This window comes from Cyprinus carpio, chromosome A13 (genome assembly GCF_018340385.1).
Source record: "Cyprinus carpio isolate SPL01 chromosome A13, ASM1834038v1, whole genome shotgun sequence".
Taxonomy (NCBI): Eukaryota; Metazoa; Chordata; class Actinopteri; order Cypriniformes; family Cyprinidae; genus Cyprinus; species Cyprinus carpio.
Window position 1 is genome coordinate 2,796,878 of NC_056584.1, and position 19,896 is coordinate 2,816,773.

A 19,896-nucleotide genomic window follows, 5' to 3' on the forward strand; every position below is an offset into this window, starting at 1 on the left:
CAGCAGGATTTATACAATTCTTCACATATAACATCACTTCAGTAATGACTGGATGAACTGCTAACATTTACAATTTCAGCTTGTGAAGAAACATGTAAACATGATCATGAATCCACCAGGAATTTAGCTTTAACCTCCTGTGTGGAGCTGCATTTTACATGAGTGAAGCTGTAACCTGTAATTTGCTGGGCATTTTATAAATATGTTTAGTATATAGTGTGTGTGTGTGTGTGTGTGTGTGTGTGGGCACATTGTTGGACTAGCCAGCAGTGTAAGCAGATTACTTCTGAAATCTAAACTGGTACTGATTACAAATTACACAACTGTAATCATTAATGTAATCTTTTAGATTGCACCTTTTGGGTAATCTAGTCAAATTACTTTTGCTTGTATTATTTACAGTTACTCTTATTTGTCACATGCAAGATCAGTGGAACATATACAGGTTCATTACTTATTGCATGTTTTTATGCAAATACAATCACCAGGTTTACATCTTTGCTATATTTAAGACTCCTTAACATTAGACACGCAAGCAAGCAAGTTCTCTTTTGATTATGAAAGAATCTTGTTTAAAACAGTAAAAGCGTCTGGTCTGAGCTCACAGCGTCTGGATGGCGCGCAGCGAGGTGAAGGTGCCCTTGGCCAGCGTTTGGATTTTGTTGTCATATAAAGAAAGCAGTGAGAGATTCTGCAGGTCCTGAAAGGTGTTGGCGCGAAGACAGTGGATCTTGTTTGCGTTCAAAAGGCTGGAAACAAAATGAGGAAGAAAGAGATGCAGATGAAATTGAGACATGTAACGTAATAGTGAGCTAGTTTATTATTTTTATAATAAACTGATTTAGTCTGAAGTGCTTCCCAGAACAATCACAAATTGAAACTCCATTATTATTTATATAATGTATTTATTTTTTAGATGGAATGATCTGAGCTGTTCTGTCCACATTGATTTTATGGCTTTATATTTACACAACCTCTGAGCAATGACATCTCGCTTTGGAAGAGACTCTCACACTCACAGCAGCTGGAGGGCGGAGAGTCCGTCAAACACTCCTTTGGGCAGATCAGTGATCTTGTTGCCGTACAGAACCCTGAACATCAGAGACACAGTCAGCAGAAGACCACACACACACACACGTTCAGCTCATCCTTACTGCTAAAGATCATTCATGAGCGTTTGGAGGAATAAACAGAGCTGTAGATCTCAGTGTCACAGTGCTGGAACAAGCCCTTAGTCCTGGTGGAACTTTGTTGAATGACATTAAAATATGCATTCTCTTGGTACACATTAGAAATATATTTCTGGTACAGACTGACTTTTAGCAGCTGCAATTATTTCAAACAAGAAAAAAGGGACTTTTTGCATTAATGAAAATGTATCAAAAAAATCCACACGATCCCAGTCCATCAAAAATGAAAAGCTGCATTATATGTAAAAAACAGCAAAAATATGAGTTCATAATCCATAATAATGTTTCCTTCAGTGAAACAGTTCACCTCCTGTAGTCTCTCACATCAAAATCCAGCCTCATATTTGTTCAGAGCTGTCTCTGCTTGTAAACAGTGCTTGATCTGTGCAGATTTCTCTCCTGATTCACACCAGAACACTTTTTCACTGGAGGAAGCGTTATTATGTGCTCATATTTTAGCTCAGAAGTTACAATCGTCCTAATGATGGATTTGTTCCTGATGGACTGGAGTGAATTACTTGTGGATTATTGTAATGTTTTTATCAGCTTGGACTCTTATTCTGACGGCACCCATTCACTGCAGAGCATCCACTGGTGGATTTCTCCAAATCTGATGAAGAAACAAACTCATCTACATCTTGGATGGCCTGAGGGTGAGCACATTTTCAGCACATTTTCTTTTTTGGTTAAACAATTTCTTTAAAGTCATGATGAAACAAAAGTAGCGACATATTTTTTTTTTCCGTATTGTGATGCTGAAAAAATGAAACATACATGGATAAATTGTTTAAAATACAACTGTTTGAGTGAATTTTTAATACATGCTGACTTCAAAAAAAAAAAAATGTTGCCAGATCAGTGGATAAATCTGCTGACTTACAAAATCTCAAACTGATGGAATTGTGGTGCTGTACACAAAGTTAGGATGCCCATGAATATTAATGAGTTCACACAGAGAAAGGTTACCTAGCAAAGTCAGCATGCTGCAAACTGCTTCTGATGCACTAAACGCACTAAACGTCCTCTTCAGTACTTACAGCACACACACACACACACACACACTCACAGTGAGTTCAGGGAGCGCAGGCCCTGGAAGGCATCAGGAGCGATCTCAGAAATCTGGTTGTTGCTGAGATCTCTGTAAAGACAGACAGAAGGAGAATGAATGAAGCATCAGTAGATGGTCTCAAGCCATGAGAGCTGGCCTGTATCACGCTGGGTCTGGGCTGTTTTTGGCTCATGTGGCTGTAGGTATGTAAATGTGTAGCTCTGAACCTCCAGCCCTGCTGTGGTGGCGCTGTGGTGAGGACTATTAGTAAACGGCAGGCATTATAGGCCCTGGAGAAGACTTTAATAAGCCTGCGGTCTAGCCATCAAACCACACGCGAGCACAGCGCTGCAAACAGTCAGAGAGAAACACTCCCCGATGAGATGTGATCTGAATTTATAGAGTGGTGGAGATTTGGGTTTTTACAAGCTGTGCTACATGTCAACTTTAAAGAGAGTGAATAAACACTGTTTAAATGGGTCAGGCTGGTTTTTGCTGGTTTAAGGTGGTCTACCACATCAACCATGGCTCCAGCTGTGAGTTCATTTAGAGCAGGTGGACTCCAGCATCTTTCAGCCACTGCCCGAGTTTTATATGACTGTTTAAACTGGATTATCAATAAAGTCTAATACATAAATAGGCCACTTAAAGTACTGTGAATTTGAACTGATTGTTACCTTACAGTGACCATATTGTCTATAATAGTATGTTTCACACATGAGAGGAGTGTTGTGTTATCTTACATTCTGCGCAGTTTCTTATAAGGAGAAAACGCTCCAGGAGGGATGGATTTGATGCTGTTCTGTTCCAGTCGTCTGCGAAAAGAGAAACACAGAAGAATGTAAGCAATATTGCAACATTCAATTTTTTTTTTTGCTCTCTGTTGTCAAGTCCACACCAGCAGAAGCCACAGACACACTCCCACTCCATTTCAGCCACAATCAAGCAGTCGTAGTCTTGTAGGTGTCTGAGTGTATAGTCTCTGCCCTCGGTTCTGGAATGATGCTTCAGTAAAACAGAATACATTCATGTATGGAGCTTGCTTTATTTTTAAATTCATAAAACTTCAGTTTGCATGTTTAGACACTTTTTTTAAAACAAGAAGAAGAAACAATCACTGTATACTTAGGGCCAGATTTATTAACAGCTTGCGCCAGTGCAAACCATCTTTAGGTGTTTAAAAGTACTGTGAGGATTTACTAAAGTCGCGCAGTGAAGAATTAGCACTGAAAAGCCGTGGACAGTTATTATGACCTTATTGAATCTGCATTTGTAGGAGTTTAAATGAACGTTTGCGTTTGTCAAATTACAGGTATTTACGTCATTATTTAACGCTCCAAAAAAAGCATGACGCTAATTTGCGCTGCTCTTGGTAGATTTGCGTTGGTCATTGTGGAAATGATCTGACTGCGTCTGTGTTCTTTAATTTGGGCATTGTCAGTAAATCACCCGCAGAAATTTCCACTCCCATTAGCACTTTTTTTTAATTGCTCTCACTCACGCTAATTTGTCCTGTTTAGTAAATCAGGCCCTTAGTGTATCATTAGTTATGGCTGGGACACACTAAACTTGTGCACACAAGATTTTCATTCTGGACCAGTTGACGCTAGTTGCTGAAAGTCCGCGCCAGTCTGCAGATACTGGGGAGTGGAAGTTAACAGATTTCACAGAAGAAAACGTAGTGTATAATGGACACATACTTGTATTTATTATCTTCAGATTATGATTTTGTCCAGAGATCACCTATGTTTTATATGTGGGGCTGATTTTAGAACATGTTTCTGCATGAGTGTGATGTGAAAGTCTGGTAGTGTGTGAACCTTAGAAAGTCGGCAAGTGTGTGATGCCTAGTGTTTGAAATCTGTTCAAGTTGTAGTATATTCCAGCTTTAACATACACTGCCCATTTGCAAGGTGACTGACAAGTAGAGTACAATCACAAATGGATTAAAACATTAGCTTTTTACTAAAATCTTTTTTAAAGGTACCTATTCAGGCATGTGATCAGCTAGAGACAAAAAAGAAGGAAAATCTGACCACGCCCCAAGCCACGCCCACAAGTCACACCCCCAGCACTCATCATTAAAAATTTATATTTTAGCACATTAAAAGATATATCTTATATTACAAACATATACTGTCCTGTAAAAAATAAAAAGCAGCATTTAATAATCATGACAACAATATAATAATATATTATAATAAAGTACCATAATATATTATAGTAAAGTATATAGTATTATAATATAGTATATTGTATTATAGTAAAGTAGGCTATATAAAGTACCTGCCAAAAGTTTGGAAACATTACAGTTATTAATGATTTTGAAATGATCTTCTGCTCATCAAGGCTGAATTTATTTGATCAAAATAAAGTAAAAAAAAGAAAAAAAAAAGAAAAAAAAAAAACCGAAACACTGTTTTTTCAATTTTAATACATTATAAAATGTAATGTTATTCCTGTGATGCAAATCAGAATTTTCTTCATCACTACTCCAGTTTTCAGTGTCACATGATCTTTTAGAAATCATTACAATTTATTTGACTCTCAAGAAACATTTCTGATTATTATCAATGTTGAAAACAATTTTACTGCTTCATATTTTGTGTGGAAATGATGATGCACTTTATTTTTCAGGATTTTTTGATAAATATAAAGTTTAATGAACAGCATTTATTTGCATTTATCTAATATATTCATTAAATCCATTAATGCATTTATTAAATAGAAATCATTTTAAATGTCTTCACTCACTTTTTGTCACTTTCATGCATGATGAATAAAATTATTTATTTCTCTCTCTTTTTTAAATCTTATACAAATGTTTGAGTGGTATTATTGTCTCCACAAAAATATTAAGGAGCAAAACTGTTTCTAACATTTATAAAAATGAGAAATGTTTCTTGAGCAGCAAATCAGCATATTAGGATGATTTCTGAAGGATTATGTGACCCTGAAACTTCTTTGTAAACAGCAACAGATTTATAAACGTTTCTAATGACGAATGTTGCGTTCCCAAATGTAAATTGAAAAGCATCTCAAACCAAGCGCAGCGCTAAAAGTGAACCACAACTAAAAAGAGTACTGTAACAGCAGACATGTAGCGCGTCACACTACAGAATATTATATAATTACAGCACAACTGTTGTGAATTTTATGACAGCACTAGCAATCTCAAATTCTCACAGCCATTAATAAAAAGTCACCGGGTCGAGTAACACGTTTCAGCGATGATTCTGCCTATCAAACGAGGGTCAGTTCAGCACTGGAGCTGTGCAAAGATTGCTTCTGAAAGATGGACCAATTAGCTAAAGCTAATGCTACCATTGTCTCTGCCTGTTTTCACTGATGCTGCCTTCACGTGCTACCAGAATGATTGTAAATAGGAATGTGGTACTTAAAAACTTTTTTAATGTACTGTGCACATTTAGTATGCACAGTACAATCAGACTTTCAAACTGAGAAGGTTTTCTGTAAAGATAACAGGCTTGAACTAATAGTGGAATGTTTATTTACAAAGACCAGCATTGGTATGCTGGAGCATGAGATCTTAAAGCTCCGCCCTCTTCTGAAAAGGGAGGCGGGAGCACCAGCTCATTTGCATTTAAAGGGACAAACACAAAAACAGTGTGGGGGAGTGAATGTACAGCACTCTCTTCCACCTTCAGTAACCACGACTGAGGTCCTTGAGCAAGGCACTGATCCCGCAGTTGCTCCCTGGGCGCTGTTCATGGTGTGTGTTCACTACTCATTGGTGTGTGTGAATTTGTGTTTGTCAAGTGCACAGAGTATGGGACACCATACTTGGCAACATGTCACAAAAATGGCAGAACACTCGCAGCTTCTTTGTTATGATCGTGGCCTAAATGAAGATCCTGGTACTTGGGCAAACAATGCAATTGCAGGAAAGAGGACTCCTCTCAAAGACTGGAGAACAAACGCAGTTCATTATGCAGATTGTCAGAGAGTAGCAAAATCTGTTTCCAGGTCATGTGAACATCTGTAAAAATGAACTCCCATATCCCCTCAGTGATAAAACTCATGGATTCGGATGGTGATCTATTCACAGAGGAGGAGTGAGTGACCAGTCACATAGTTGTCTGCTGTAAATAAAACGAATTTTATTTACAATATTTATTCCTATTATTGTGTAAAATGCATTTAAAAATAATTATTATTATGTAAAATGTATTCTTATTATTCCAAGCATATTTTATAATATATAATCCTATTTATTATTTGATTATTTAAATCTCCTGTTTAAAAAGACGCGCTAAAGTTGTATATAATTATATGCGATATAGTTATGTAGCCTATATAATCTGTTTATAATACAAATTTTAAAACTGTATTGCATACCTGCTGCTGCCATAATAAAGACCCATTTCGAATGTTTGCCTGCTTTTCTTCTCTTTCTGCTCCCAGACGCTGTGAGCAGTTATGAAGTATTTGTCTTTTAAATACTTTCCAGCATTTCAGAAATAAATATGTATGCAAATTACACCGAAGTACAACAGTTAACATACCTTACAGTGTTCGGGAGTGCTCAAAAAGAGTTTAAGCACTGAATTTTGAATCGATTTATTCTTGTAAAATTCTTCTTGTAAAAGATGTGGATTCGGACGGCAATTAAATGACCACACGACCTCGGTGTTTGTCCAAAAACAGTTGGTTATTCGGCTGGGGATTTTTACGAGGGTGGTGAAAGAAAAACACAGGCATCCTGGATTCGGACGGCAATTAAATCACTGACTACACTTGTAAATGGAGAAAATCACTTACAGTATGTCCCCCTGAGAAACAATTACTGTCCAATTAGGGCTTATGTCTGCAAGAACATGAATTGTCATCATAATCTAGATCAGACCGCAATTTTTCAAAGATCAGTTCTCATCAGCAGTGTTGTAATTTTATTATTAGATTTTATTTTTGGTGTTTTATGCCTTTATTTCGATAGGACAGGAAGTGGACAGGAAGTGAAGTGGGAGAGGAAGAGCGAGCCGGGACTTGAACTCGGGACCGCTGAAGACCAACTGTGCTACATGTGGCTCTAACAACACTGTTCTGTGTTCTCGTTTTTAACCCGTTTAATTCACAGTTTACTAATGGTCTTGTATAATTAATAATTAGGTGCTGTTATTGTCATTAAGACAGAATTTCAATTTTGTTGAGCACACCGCAAACGTAATCCAATCTCAGCGAAATTAGTTTGTTTGCATTTCTCATAAAAGGGATTGTACTGGACGGGTGAGAGCAGAAGATTTCAAAAGTCCAAAAATAAGGGCCACCCTAACAAACATGTAAATACTACATAGAGTAATTCTTCCAAAAACAGTCAGAATTCCCATGTGTGTATGATTTCTGTGGCCTGGCTGGAATGACCGGTCATAGAAAACATTCATGGCAAACAATCTCTCTCTTGTGGCAGAAGCTTTGAGAACAGAGTGAACATCAGCAGTGCTGATAAAGGCGGATGCAGTGTGTCTTTTTGTCAGGTTTGGATGTCATTAGTGTCTGTGGGGGCTGCCGGTGTTTTTAAGGGTCTGTTTTAATGGCACACCCTGCAGGTTCAGATCACAGCGCCGTTGAAGAAAGCAGTTGTTTTCAGTCTAAAGAGCCTCATTTAAAACAGGAAAGTCATTTGTCAGGGTCATTTAGTGCCTTCAGAGCCACAGGCAATAACAGTTTGACTTAAACACTTGCAGAATTTTCCTTCTCTTCAAAAGCAGGGCACCCGCTAGGAAATATAGAAACACAATTTACATTCTTTGGATTGCAGTGATTCCAGACAGCACATTCCTGTGGTCTTCTCTCTGCAGACTGCGCTTTTCAGTCTCTGCAAGCGTGTCCAAATACATCTGTCCGTGATCTTGCCACTGTAATCAACAGATCGCAAGTGGCTATAGTTCCTTCTCTCACGTCTGGAAGTAGTGTGCCATAATCGTGTATGTGCGTGTCTGTGCGTGCCCGTTATTCACATTATACTGGCCCATGTGTTTTAGTACAGGACCCTTAGAGGCTCAAACTTTTGCATTTGACAGACGCTGTCATCCAAACTGACTTCATTCTGACTGAATTCAAGATATACATTTGTTCAGTTCATGCCTTCTCTGGGAATTGAACCCACAACCTTGGTGCTGCTTTGCAACATGCTCTAACGTTTCGATTACAGGAACTTTAATGTTTTTTTTTTTCAAATGTTACTACTTTCAGAGAACATTCAAAATAAATATTCCCATAATGTTTGCAAAACAATAGAATGGAATGTTCCCCAAATGTTAGTATAACCTTGATTTTTTTTTTTTACATTTGAAAAACTAAAATCGGAACTGTAAGAAATGATTCCTATTATATTGGCCTTTGTGGGTTTTTAGTAGAGTTTGTGTGATTTTAGTTTATCCAAAGCGACTTACATTGCATTCAAGGTATACATTTTATCAGTTCTTGCATTTCCTGGGAATTGACCCCACAACCTTGCCATTGTTTGCGCCATTTCTACTGTTTGGACTACAGAAACTTACATCTCTGCCATGCTGTCGGGCAGGTTGGCCGGTATCGTCATCAGTCCTTTCCCTCTGCAGTCCACAATATTATTATTGCAGGTGCAGACGGACGGACACGAGCCGGCGGTGAAACTACACGACTGAACAGCAGCGTCTTCAGACTGACCTGCAGAGGGACATTTGGAATGAGTAAGAAGACGTTGTGAATAATAAAAAAGTGTGCAAGTGATTCAGATCAGTGGAAAGCAGTAGATGCTAATGTTGGCTGAAGAGACTGGAAGGCAGATTTGAGGGCTTGTGTTACCTGAACAGCTGAATTCATGTTTCTGGACCTCGGCTACATTAAGTCCTCGTAGCGGAGCTGGAGTGCTGCACTGGGTGAATAGCCCGATGGTCGGCCGCTCGCGCAACCACTGGGACAACCAGGCCAGATTGCAGTCACAGTTCAGGTTGTTGGAATGTAAACGGCTGAAGGTGGAAAAATAGCAGTATGAAGGTTAAGATGAAGCTTTTTTACACAAGGTTAAAGACATTGTTCAACCAAAAATGAAAAAGTGCTCACCCTCAGGCCATCCAAGATGTAGTTTGTTTCTTCATCAGGTTTGGAGAAATATAGCATTGCATCAGTGTCTCAGCAATGGATGCTCTGCAGTGAATGGGTGCCGTTAGAATGAGAGTCCAAACAGCTGATAAAAACATCACAATAACCCACAGCACTCCAGTCCAGCATTTAATGCCTTGGATAGACAAAAGCTGAAACAAATCCAGCATTAAGATGTTTTTAACTAAAATACGAGTCCATAATAACGCTTCCTCCAGTGAAAAAGTGCTCTGGTCTGAATCAGGAGAGAAATCTGCACAGATCAAGCACCATTTACAAGCCAAAACAGCTCTAAACAAATATGTGAGCGGATTTTGATGTGAGAGACAACAGGAGATGGACTGACAGTTTGAAGCGAAACTGCTTTAATTATGGATTTTTAATTTATTTTTTATTTTTTTCAAACACGCAGCTTTTGTCTTCTCAAAACCATTAACTGGAGTGCTGTGGATTACTTGTGGATTATTGTGATGTTTTTATGAGCTGTTTGAACTCTCATTCTGACGGCACCCATTCACTGCAGAGCATCCACTGGTGGATTTATCCAAATCTGATGAAGAAATAAACTCATCTATATTTTGGATGAAGGTGAGGACATTTTCAGCAAATTTTCATTTTTTCCTTTAACCAAGCTCACAATGGTGTTTGCTCAGAGCTCGTCTTAAAAGACCAGCAGCAGATCATGTTGTGTATCAGGTGCTCTTGCCAGCATAATCCACTCTGAACTAACATGGAAATTAATGCTGTGCTAAGCCTGTGACTGAGCTTTACTTCTAATGCCAAGCCAATTATCTTTCCCCAGTACCCAGTATCTGACCAGCGGGGTCTTTTTTCTCTTATGTAAAGAGCACTTGCTAATAGGGTATTCATGATCTACCCGAAAAAACTATCCTGTTTTACTGCCACATACTGTTTCAAAATATTCAGCAGAAACAGGGAACATACAAACTGACTGCAATCACAGGGTCTGGATTTCATTCTCTAAAACTTCACTTATATTCCTGACATTCTTTAGTGGAAACCTGACCATTTCATAGCATAAATCTGTGAGTGACTAACAAAATAAATAAATAAATAAACCAGACCAAAATGAAAAAGATACTCATGTGGTAAAACGTGGTAAAACGGTTCACAAATTCCAGAGAAATGTAGCAGAATATACATATCACACAGACTGTGTGTGTGGGTGTTTATTTCTGTATGTGTGTGTGTAAATTACTGACTGTGGCTTCTGGCAGAGCCGTGTGGCCTCCACCGTCCCGCCACGACTGCATGGAATGACACCATGTGTGCGTGTGTGTGTGTGTGTGCGTGCGTGTGTGTGTGTGTGTGTGTTGCTTGTGTGTGTGTGTTTTGTATGACATGTGTGTGTCTGTGTGTGTGTGTCTATGTGTGTGTGTGTGTGTGTGCGTACGTGCGTGTGTCTGTGTGTTGCTTGTGTTTGTGTGTGTGCGTGCGTGTGTGCGTGTGTCTGTGTGTGTGTGTCTATGTGTGTGTGTGTGTGTGAGTGTGTGAGTGTGTCTGTGTGAGTGTGTGTGTGTGTGTGTCTGTGTCTGTGTGTTGCTTGTGTGTGTGTGTGTGTGTGTGCGTGTGTGCGTGTGTGAGTGTGTGTGTGTGTCTCTGTGTGTGTGTGTGTGTGTGTTTGTGTGTGTGTGTGTCTGTGTGTGTCTGTGTCTGTGTGTTGCTTGTGTGTGTGTGTGTGCGTGCGTGCGTGCGCGTGTGTGTGTGTATGTGTGAGTGTGTGTGTGAGTGTGTGTGTCTATGTGTTTGTGTGTGTGTGTGCGTGCGTGCGTGTGTGTGTATGTGTGTGTGTGTGTGTGTGTGTGTGTGTGTGTGTGTGTGTGTGTGTGTGTGTGTGTGTGTGTGTGTGTGTGTGTGTGTGTGTGTGTGTGTGTGTGTGTGTGTGTGTCTGTGTCTGTGTGTTGCTTGTGTGTTTCTGAGTGTGTGTGTGTGTGTGTGTGTGTGTGTGTGTGTGTGTGTCTGTGTCTGTGTGTTGCTTGTAGATTTGTGAGTGTGTGTGTGTGTGTGTGTGTGAGTGTGTGTGGGTGTGTGTGTGTGTGTGTGTGTGTGTGTGTGTGTGTGTGTGTGTGTGTGTGTGCGTGCGTGCGTGTGTGTGCGTGCGTGTGTGTGTGTGTGTGTGTGTGTGTGTGTGTGTGTACGTGTGTGTGTGTATGTGTGAGTGTGTGTGTACGTGTGTGTATGTGTGTGTGTGTGTGTGTGTGAGTGTGTGTGTGTGTCTGTGTGTCTGTGTTGAGCTGTCAGATAGGATGGACCTCTGTAAAAACTGCTGTACAGTTCCCATAGAAAAGATCATACAAGCACATACACATATTTTATATGGAAGCCTGTTTCCGCCACTGAATAAAAAAATAAAATAAGTTAATTGCGACTTTTGCGAGAATCTCACAATTCTGACTGTTTCTCTTAGAACTGTGTGCTATAAACTCACAATTGCGAGAAAAACTGTCAGAATTATGAATTAAAAGTTGCAATTACATTTTTAATTTTTTTTTATTCAGTGGTTTAAACTTTATGTACTTTAGTTTGTCAATAAGATGTAAAAAATGCATATTCTGACAAATTGGTATGTGTAGAAACTTTTTGACTATTGCAGTTGGTAAGAATAATAATTAGTCTCATTCAGAATATTTAATAAAGTGACTTGCATTTCCTGGGAATCGAACCCATGACCTGCTCTAATATATTAGCTTCATGCTTGCAAGATTTCACAGAAAACACTTTGTGTAATTCCAAACGCGCTTCGTAAACTAACCACCATCTCATCACATAACTCAGGACACTCAAAAATATCTGTCATCATTTACTCACGTTCATATAATTTCAAACCTTTATGACTTAAATAAGATATTTAGATAACAGTTCTTGTACACATAATGAAATGACATTTCCCAAAATATTCTTCCATGTTCTGCAGAAGAGAGGAAGCCTGAAGGTTTGAAACGAGTGAGTAAATGACGACACATTTTATTTTTTTCTCTTGAAGAGTGACTTGGCGCACACTCACACTGTGTGTTTTATGTGTGTGTGTGTGTGTGTGTGTGTGTGTGTGTGTGTGTGTGTGTTACTCACAAGGTCCTGAGCTTGGGCATGTGGTTGAAGCTGGACACTGGGATGCTGCTGATGTTGTTGTTGTTCAGGGTTCTGCAAAACATTGTGTTTTTGTTGATGTTTTTTTTGTTTGGGGTTGTGGTTGAAGTTGGAGAGACAGCTTTTGGTTTTTTTAAATGATTTTAATTATTATTTTGTAATTTAAAATATGTAATTAACGTCACTGATTCAACTAATGTCATGAATTCAATAGTCTATGATCCTGATGAAATCACAAACATTTGTCCATTTCTAACATTGGCATAAAACGCTGCTGTTTTACATACTGTCGGTCCATTAAAGATGCATGTTTCAGTGTTGATGCAAACATATAAAACTGTAGAGTGCTAGAAGCAGACGTCCTGTGATTATGAATGAGATCACAGTGGCTGTATCACAAAGATGCGAGATGCGTGTTCGTTGATGATGGATGCTAAAGAAGGTCAGACTCGCTCTTGTTCATGCCACATGTGAAATTTCGGTTCATATGTGTTCTTTGGGTGTTAAGATGGCGTCAATACGATGGGTGTGTTTTTCTACTCACAAAACTTCAAGTCCACGTAATGCGCGGAAAGCGCCGTCCTCGATGCAGCTGATGTGATTCTTGTCTAACTGCCTGTAAAACACCGAGTGAAAGCACAGTTAAACAGATGCTGGGTTTAGTCTGGTCTCTGTGCAGTCGTGTCGTGAGCTCTCACAGGTTCTTGATGTCCGTCGCTCCTCTGAAGGCCTTTCGGGGAATCGCCTGGATGAAGTTCTCACTCAAGTCTCTGCAAAAAGAGAAGATCTGGGATTAAATACATTACATAATGCACATACATAATGACATTTCATAAGTGACATTACAGGTACGTTACATCAAAATTAGACGCACTTGAATTATCTGTTTCTGAATTTATGTCTCAAAATGTTCATGAGAGGCTTAAAATGAATGCATTATTGGAATACAGAGATTATTTAGAAACCATGAGGAACAGCTCTCTTTTATACATCAGTCCCAAAATATACACAACTTAATTTTTTTTTAAAACATCACATAATGTAATAAGTCACAGAATAAGAATAGGTGAACAACTCAAGGTGACGATATGTTTGCTGTCGGAAGAAGAGGAGGATAAACTCTCAGAGGAAACACCATCACCATCGAAGCATCATAAAAGATGTCCATGTGACATGTTCACTATTCATACATACACACCTGACACCTCACAACAGCTCTGTGTGAGAAACCGAAATATTGTGGTTATTTACTAATAATCTTGACAAATGCTTCGCTTTCTCTGCCACATTCATCTGAGTACCGGTGGTATTTTAGTATCATTGAGATAGTTTTCATTCATATTTTAATATTTTATAAATTGTCTTTAAATGTTTTTGTTAGAATTTCAGTAATTTTGTTATGTGGTTCTGAAAAAAAAAAAAAAAACGTGCAAAGAGGAAAATTATTATTGCTGCGCATCACAAGGCGTATGCATCATGCACTGAAAATCTGAAAAACAGTTCTTTGTTTCAAACATGATTCTGAAGACGAAACAAAGGATCAGCAGCAGTAAGAACAGACTGAGGACGTTTCTGAAAATCAGCAGAGACAGACATGACATCGCAGGCCACGCAAAATGCCAGAAAGCAGCTGAAAGGCAGCGTCCTAAATCCTGCTGTCATGCTTTAAAGTGATCGTGTGCTGAGCACAAAGCTCTCTGGGTAATCTGAGTGGATTACACGCTCGTGTTTAAGAGGCTAATTGCGTATCTCTAAACACTAATGAGAGGCCTGAGAGGAAAACACAGCCAATTCCTTTCTCTTGCAACACTCACTTTCATCACACCGTCACGATTGTAATTAGGCTCTTTCTTGGGCTTTTACTGATGTTGATATACAATGACGTCTTAGTTCATTTCCTGAAACGATTGAAGTGATGATGTCTGCTGGCTGTAGGTGCAGGGTTAGTGTCTGTGAGCGGCTGAACTAAAGAGTGTTTGCTAGAGGGCCGTCCTGTGACAGGCTTTCTGCAGTGTTCGCTGTAGACATTTCAACAGTTTCAGGACAGTTTGTGTGGCTAGAAAGAAAAAAATAACACATGCCATTCCCCTTCTGCTCCTTCAAAGCACTCATTTATAGTTCATTCTTTTTCATTCTTTTATAATTAACTACCGATCCACATCCATGGTTGACAGAAAAGTCATCAGAATGAACATTTTTAATGAGTTTTCTATTCTTTTCTTATTTGTTATTCTTATAAGAGGAAAACATGGGGGTGACTATGTTTAAGGTCTTTTTGTTATTGTATACAAACTGTATATTTAACTTAATACAATACGAAAATAAAAGCACATACCTTAACCCTTGTGATGTGCCAAAAATTACCGGCTGTTTAATAATTGCTTGTGAATCTCTCATTATGCTATATTATCACCAAATATTGTAGTTAATCTTTTGGTCACTTGTTTTCCTTCAGGTTTTGTGTTTCTTTTTGGAGCTGATTAAATGATCTGAGCTCATGCTCAAATGATTTGTGAATAATTGTTGTGCCAATGTTCACTCAAAAACTGAGATCAGTGAGGCTGACAATCATTTCCTAAAATAAATGCAAATCTTGTGTTGATTGAAGTCATGTGGTGTCTGTAGGAAGACTGAATCCAATATTTGGTGATAATGTAGCATGATGAGAAATTTCTACTTTTTAAAAGGCTGGTCATTTTTGACTGAAACACCACAAATGTATAAAGATGAATTTCAAAAAGTACAAAAATTATAATTTTTTGGTGACTTGTTACACCCAGTTAGTTTTAGTCCAATGCAATAACATTAGCATTTCAGGGAAAAAAGACAATCCTCTTTGGGGCAAACTGACAGGAACGTAACAGTCTTTCTTGTTCACTTCGACTAATAGCACACGCTGTTTGTAAGAGTGCAGGCTTCACATAATACAGAACTAGGATACCATTATCGGTGACTTTGAGTTATGAAGTCTTCCTGAGGGAGTGCAAACCGTGCTGGGAATCGTCTGGAAGCCTCCCAAGGAAGTCCAGTAACCACAGAGACAACGCAAATAGCTTTCATTCCCTGAAGATTCAGACCAACAATGAAAGCCTTGCTGAGCTTTCTCCATCACCATTTACGCCCATTGTGCTTATGCAAGGTTTAGCCTTCTAAGAGTCCTATTTGCTATTCAGAAATGTAAGAAATGCACACGCATCTAAAATCGACAGCTTCTTAAATAAACAAAGCCAGTAATATCCAAAAAAAGAAAACAAATATTGTGCAAATTGTGATATTGATGTTTGGCAGTTCAGTCAGTTTGACGTACACTGGGCCAGAAGAGTGATAGAAACGAACAACTGCAAAGATATCACTTGCTCAATACAGAGCGGCAGCAGTCTGCAAACAATCCCACAGGACACGTGCCGCTTCAGCAGGAAATACATCAAACCTCTCAGAGCATCCTTCCTGCGCTCTTCCTCAGTTCAGAGACTGACAGGTGTGCATGACAGCACTCACATATACACACAGACTGACATTCATCAGCACACACACACATAGTGTAATGGTTTTTATACTGTACAAACTGTATTTTCTATCACCCTACAGCAACCCTACACCTAAACCTACCCCTCACAGAAAACTTGCTGCATTTTTAGATTTACCAAACAAACAACAAAAAAACAAACAAACAAACAAAAAAAAACATCTAGTATATTTTTTAAGTTTTTTGAATTACAGGGACATGGGAAGTGTCCTTATAAACCACCTTCATATTGTAATTCTTGTGTCATTATACAAATTTGTGTACTCAACAACCCAAAACACACACACACACACACACACACACACACACACACACACACACACACACACACACACACACACACACACACACATCTCCCCAAAAACTGAAGAAAACACTGCAGTTAAACCATATTGAGTCAAATGCTGTATATGGAACAGTTCTGACAATGACAATTCTGTCACCAATCATTCACCCTCAAGTCATTTCAAATCTGCTTTTCCTTCTGTGAAAAACAAGTCAACACAAAACTTATTTTATCAAAGAGAAAATATATAGATTCTGAAACTGACATGGAACTTTCACCAGTCTACTTTTAAACTGCATTGCTTCAAGTTAAATACTAATTTCATTTCATTGAAAACAATGGTAAAATTCCATTTGAACCCATACATTTGAGTTTCCTGCTTTATTTATAATGCTGTTGTGCACTGTTGCACCAGCCATACACAAGCCAAACTAAACATCTCTAAACTGTTATTTATACCGGAATGCATAAAAAATAGGCAACAAACATTGCATGCATGGTTTTATGGAGTTTGGTATTGATCCAAACGCAGCTGGGAGTCGCTTTGGGCAGAAAAACTGGGAAGGTCTTTGTGACAAAGCTGCTGTATAATGAATCCATTCTCAGCAGTCATACTTTGCAGAGAGAGTGCTTGCATGCAATAATCCAGCAGCTTCTGTCAAGCTGTCAATCTCACACTATCTGCAGGTGTTTTCAGGCTTCTTCTGGAGTCTACAGTAGAGTGAAAGAGCAAAGGATCACTAGTAAGCAGGTAATGATGCCCAAGCAGGGATTTCACTTCTAAAGAAAACCGATTTCAACACCACCAATCCTCCACTTTTCAGTAAACTATATGAGGGTCAAGGAAGCCCTGAGACGTAGATTTACCTAAAACACATTCCTCACAGACACAATCCTCCTTTTAGAAAAAATAGCTGAACACCAATACAGCCGATCAATGACACCAATAAAACTGCACATTAAGTTGACAAGACAAGACTCAAACTTTTGGGCCTTTGATGGCTGAAGTCCTGCCGCTTCTCCTGAATGGACACATGATGCTACAGTAGATCTGAAACAAGCTTCAGCTTTCATAGTTTTCACTAGGCTTAGATCTCTCTAATCCAGGATGTCAGGTTCTTTCTCCCTGCTGTTCAGCTGCTCAGTAAGTGATCACTCTTAGTGAATAATTATCTGAAGTAATTACCATAGTTTTAATAAATAAACATCTCTCTAGGCTTTCAGCACGTCAAGCTTTGTCCTCGTTTCCCTAGAACTAAATGTATTATTCTTCATAACCCAAGTGAAAGTCACAAAAAAAAATGAAATCCTATTAACATCTCATCTGTTTCTCCTAGAAGGCAATGACATTAGATAGAGCTTTGTGTTATTACTTTATCTCAAAAACGGATTCGAGTCATTTTTAAATAGAAATTATGAAAGAGAGAAGTTTGAAAACACTGTGCGCAAAAAGTACAATAAAATATTTCTCTGAGGAAATCAGACATACGCGTCCCGATTTAGCTACACTATAAGAGTCTGTTCAATAGTGTTAAAAAATGCCATACCTCTAAATGCTATTTCCCACAATGCAAAGCATTAGAACTATCCAGATAATTAAAACTGACATGACAAAGGGATGGATGCGAAACCACCTGTAAACACATAATCATACATCACTTTATGACAGCAGACGATTATAGAGTAAGGAAATTCTGGTCTGGAAATTGCAATTCCAGCCAAAACGGCCTCAGTCTGAACAATATGAAAGAGTGCAGGACAGAGAGAACTGGCCTCGTTAATGGCAGCAGAAGTGTCTCATGCCCAAATACGCTGCACTAGTCTTTTGTCTGCCGTTCTATTGAGTGTCAATCGTGTAAGGGCACTTTAGCAGGATTAGACCGGATTCATTCATATCTGCTTTCTCACACATTTTCTCACGCATTCTTTTATTTCTCGCTTCAGTGTGCAAAATATGAATATTCAAAGCATGGCTTCTTTTTTTCTCCTGCTTTGCCAGGTAGTTTTTTACACTCGAGTAAATATGTTGAAAATTGTGTTTGGTAAATTCACAGTCCAATCTCCTGATGCCACAAAATGCTCAGAACGAAATATAGACTCAGCAGCAGAAATGAAACTGGAGGCGATGAACGCAGAGTATGACAGACTCTTGTGTTGATCTTTGTACCTGTGCGTCTCTGTAGTGTGTGTGTGTGTGTGTGTATGATGCTGTATTATGTGTGTCACTCTCTGACACAATTTAGGGAGCAGAGAGGAGAGCATGAGGACTAAATAAATAAAGATAGAAGGCTTCAGTGCACGCACACACACACACACACTCACACACGTATTATCACACACACACACACACACACACACACACACACACACACAAACACACACGCACACACACACACACACTCATCTCTTTCTAGGCTTGCAGTGCTCCATGGGTAATGAGTCGGGTTTATTGCGGTCAGAGGCCTGTGATTGGTCTCTTCATCGGTTCATAAAGCTTCACTGGACAGTTATCTTGCCTGCGGTGCTTTGGATGACAAAGGACACAATTATATTTTGGTGTTGTGCATCAGCAGATACACAAATGAAAATGAGTAACAGCATAGACATTAAAGACTGTTTAGGTTCCCTCTAAACACTCAGATCCATCAGTGAGTTATGTACAACAGCCAAAGCTGCTAAACTGGTCCTGAAACAATAATATTGCCTTTTTGTAATTAGTAACTGGTGGATTACTATGTAATTAACATGTAATAAACCAATAATAATAGTAATAATTAAAGCAGTACCAGCAAACTAAAAATACAAATAAATATACAGGTGATTTACAGATCAATAATGCAATTTATACTTAAAAATTCACTCAGAAATTGCTAGTAAATTTCACAAATAATTACAAAGAAACAGCAACACATTGACACTAACCCTAAACATGAAATTTTGAAGAAGAAAGACTGAAAATAATTTTTTTTACAGTGTAACGTCAGAAGTGTTTATTAAAAAATGTTTTCGATATCTGTTAATACAAACATAAGCACGATATGTGTGCTGTTTTCTCATATTAATAGCTGAGCTACAGTACCATGTTTTCTTCCCAAGCATGACTATTTACACAAATTCAGACTAGAAAACGTCATTATTATCTCACGTTCAATATCTTTCCCTTGTGTTGACATACAGCTGAGCAAATAACGTGATGTCAGACTGAAATACAGCACATTCATCAGAATATTCACGGCCTACAGAAATCTAAAGGTCTTGTCTCTCCGTCTGTTTCTGCGGGTGTAATATAAATGTCCTGAGGCTTTGTGAATCAATGATTCCTCACCGTTGGTGCCGCCAGTCAAATTACTGAGGTGAAGGTTGCTAGGAGACCAAGGTACCCAGCTGGAACCGAGTGTGTGTGTGTGTTCAGGAACAATGGAGCAGGAACAGACAGGAATCAGTGTGTGAGAGGCTCTCATGATCACTCTGGACTCTTACACATATCTTGCATCTTTTTTCACCAATGTTAATGTTTTCATGCTTCCAAACTCCCACAGTCCCCTCCAGAAAACCAAAGCTCTGTCTTCTTCGAGAAAGGTCAGTCTCTGCCACGTTTCTCATGTTTAAAACAGCCCAGAGGCTTCAACATAGG

At 38.8% G+C, this 19,896-nt stretch overlaps 1 protein-coding gene across 1 annotated transcript in view; it reads right to left on the reverse strand.

Annotated features, from left to right (window-relative positions):
* Positions 1-19,896, reverse strand: part of slit1a (slit homolog 1a (Drosophila)) — a 61,682-nt gene that overhangs the window by 22,648 nt on the left and 19,138 nt on the right. The window contains exons 5-13 of the mRNA XM_042768397.1: positions 13,149-13,220; positions 12,995-13,066; positions 12,433-12,504; positions 9,046-9,209; positions 8,760-8,907; positions 2,982-3,053; positions 2,257-2,328; positions 1,020-1,091; positions 606-749 (exon numbers count right to left, since the gene is read on the reverse strand). Coding sequence (XP_042624331.1) covers positions 606-749; positions 1,020-1,091; positions 2,257-2,328; positions 2,982-3,053; positions 8,760-8,907; positions 9,046-9,209; positions 12,433-12,504; positions 12,995-13,066; positions 13,149-13,220 — 888 coding nt within the window. The remainder of the gene's footprint in view (positions 1-605; positions 750-1,019; positions 1,092-2,256; positions 2,329-2,981; positions 3,054-8,759; positions 8,908-9,045; positions 9,210-12,432; positions 12,505-12,994; positions 13,067-13,148; positions 13,221-19,896) is intronic.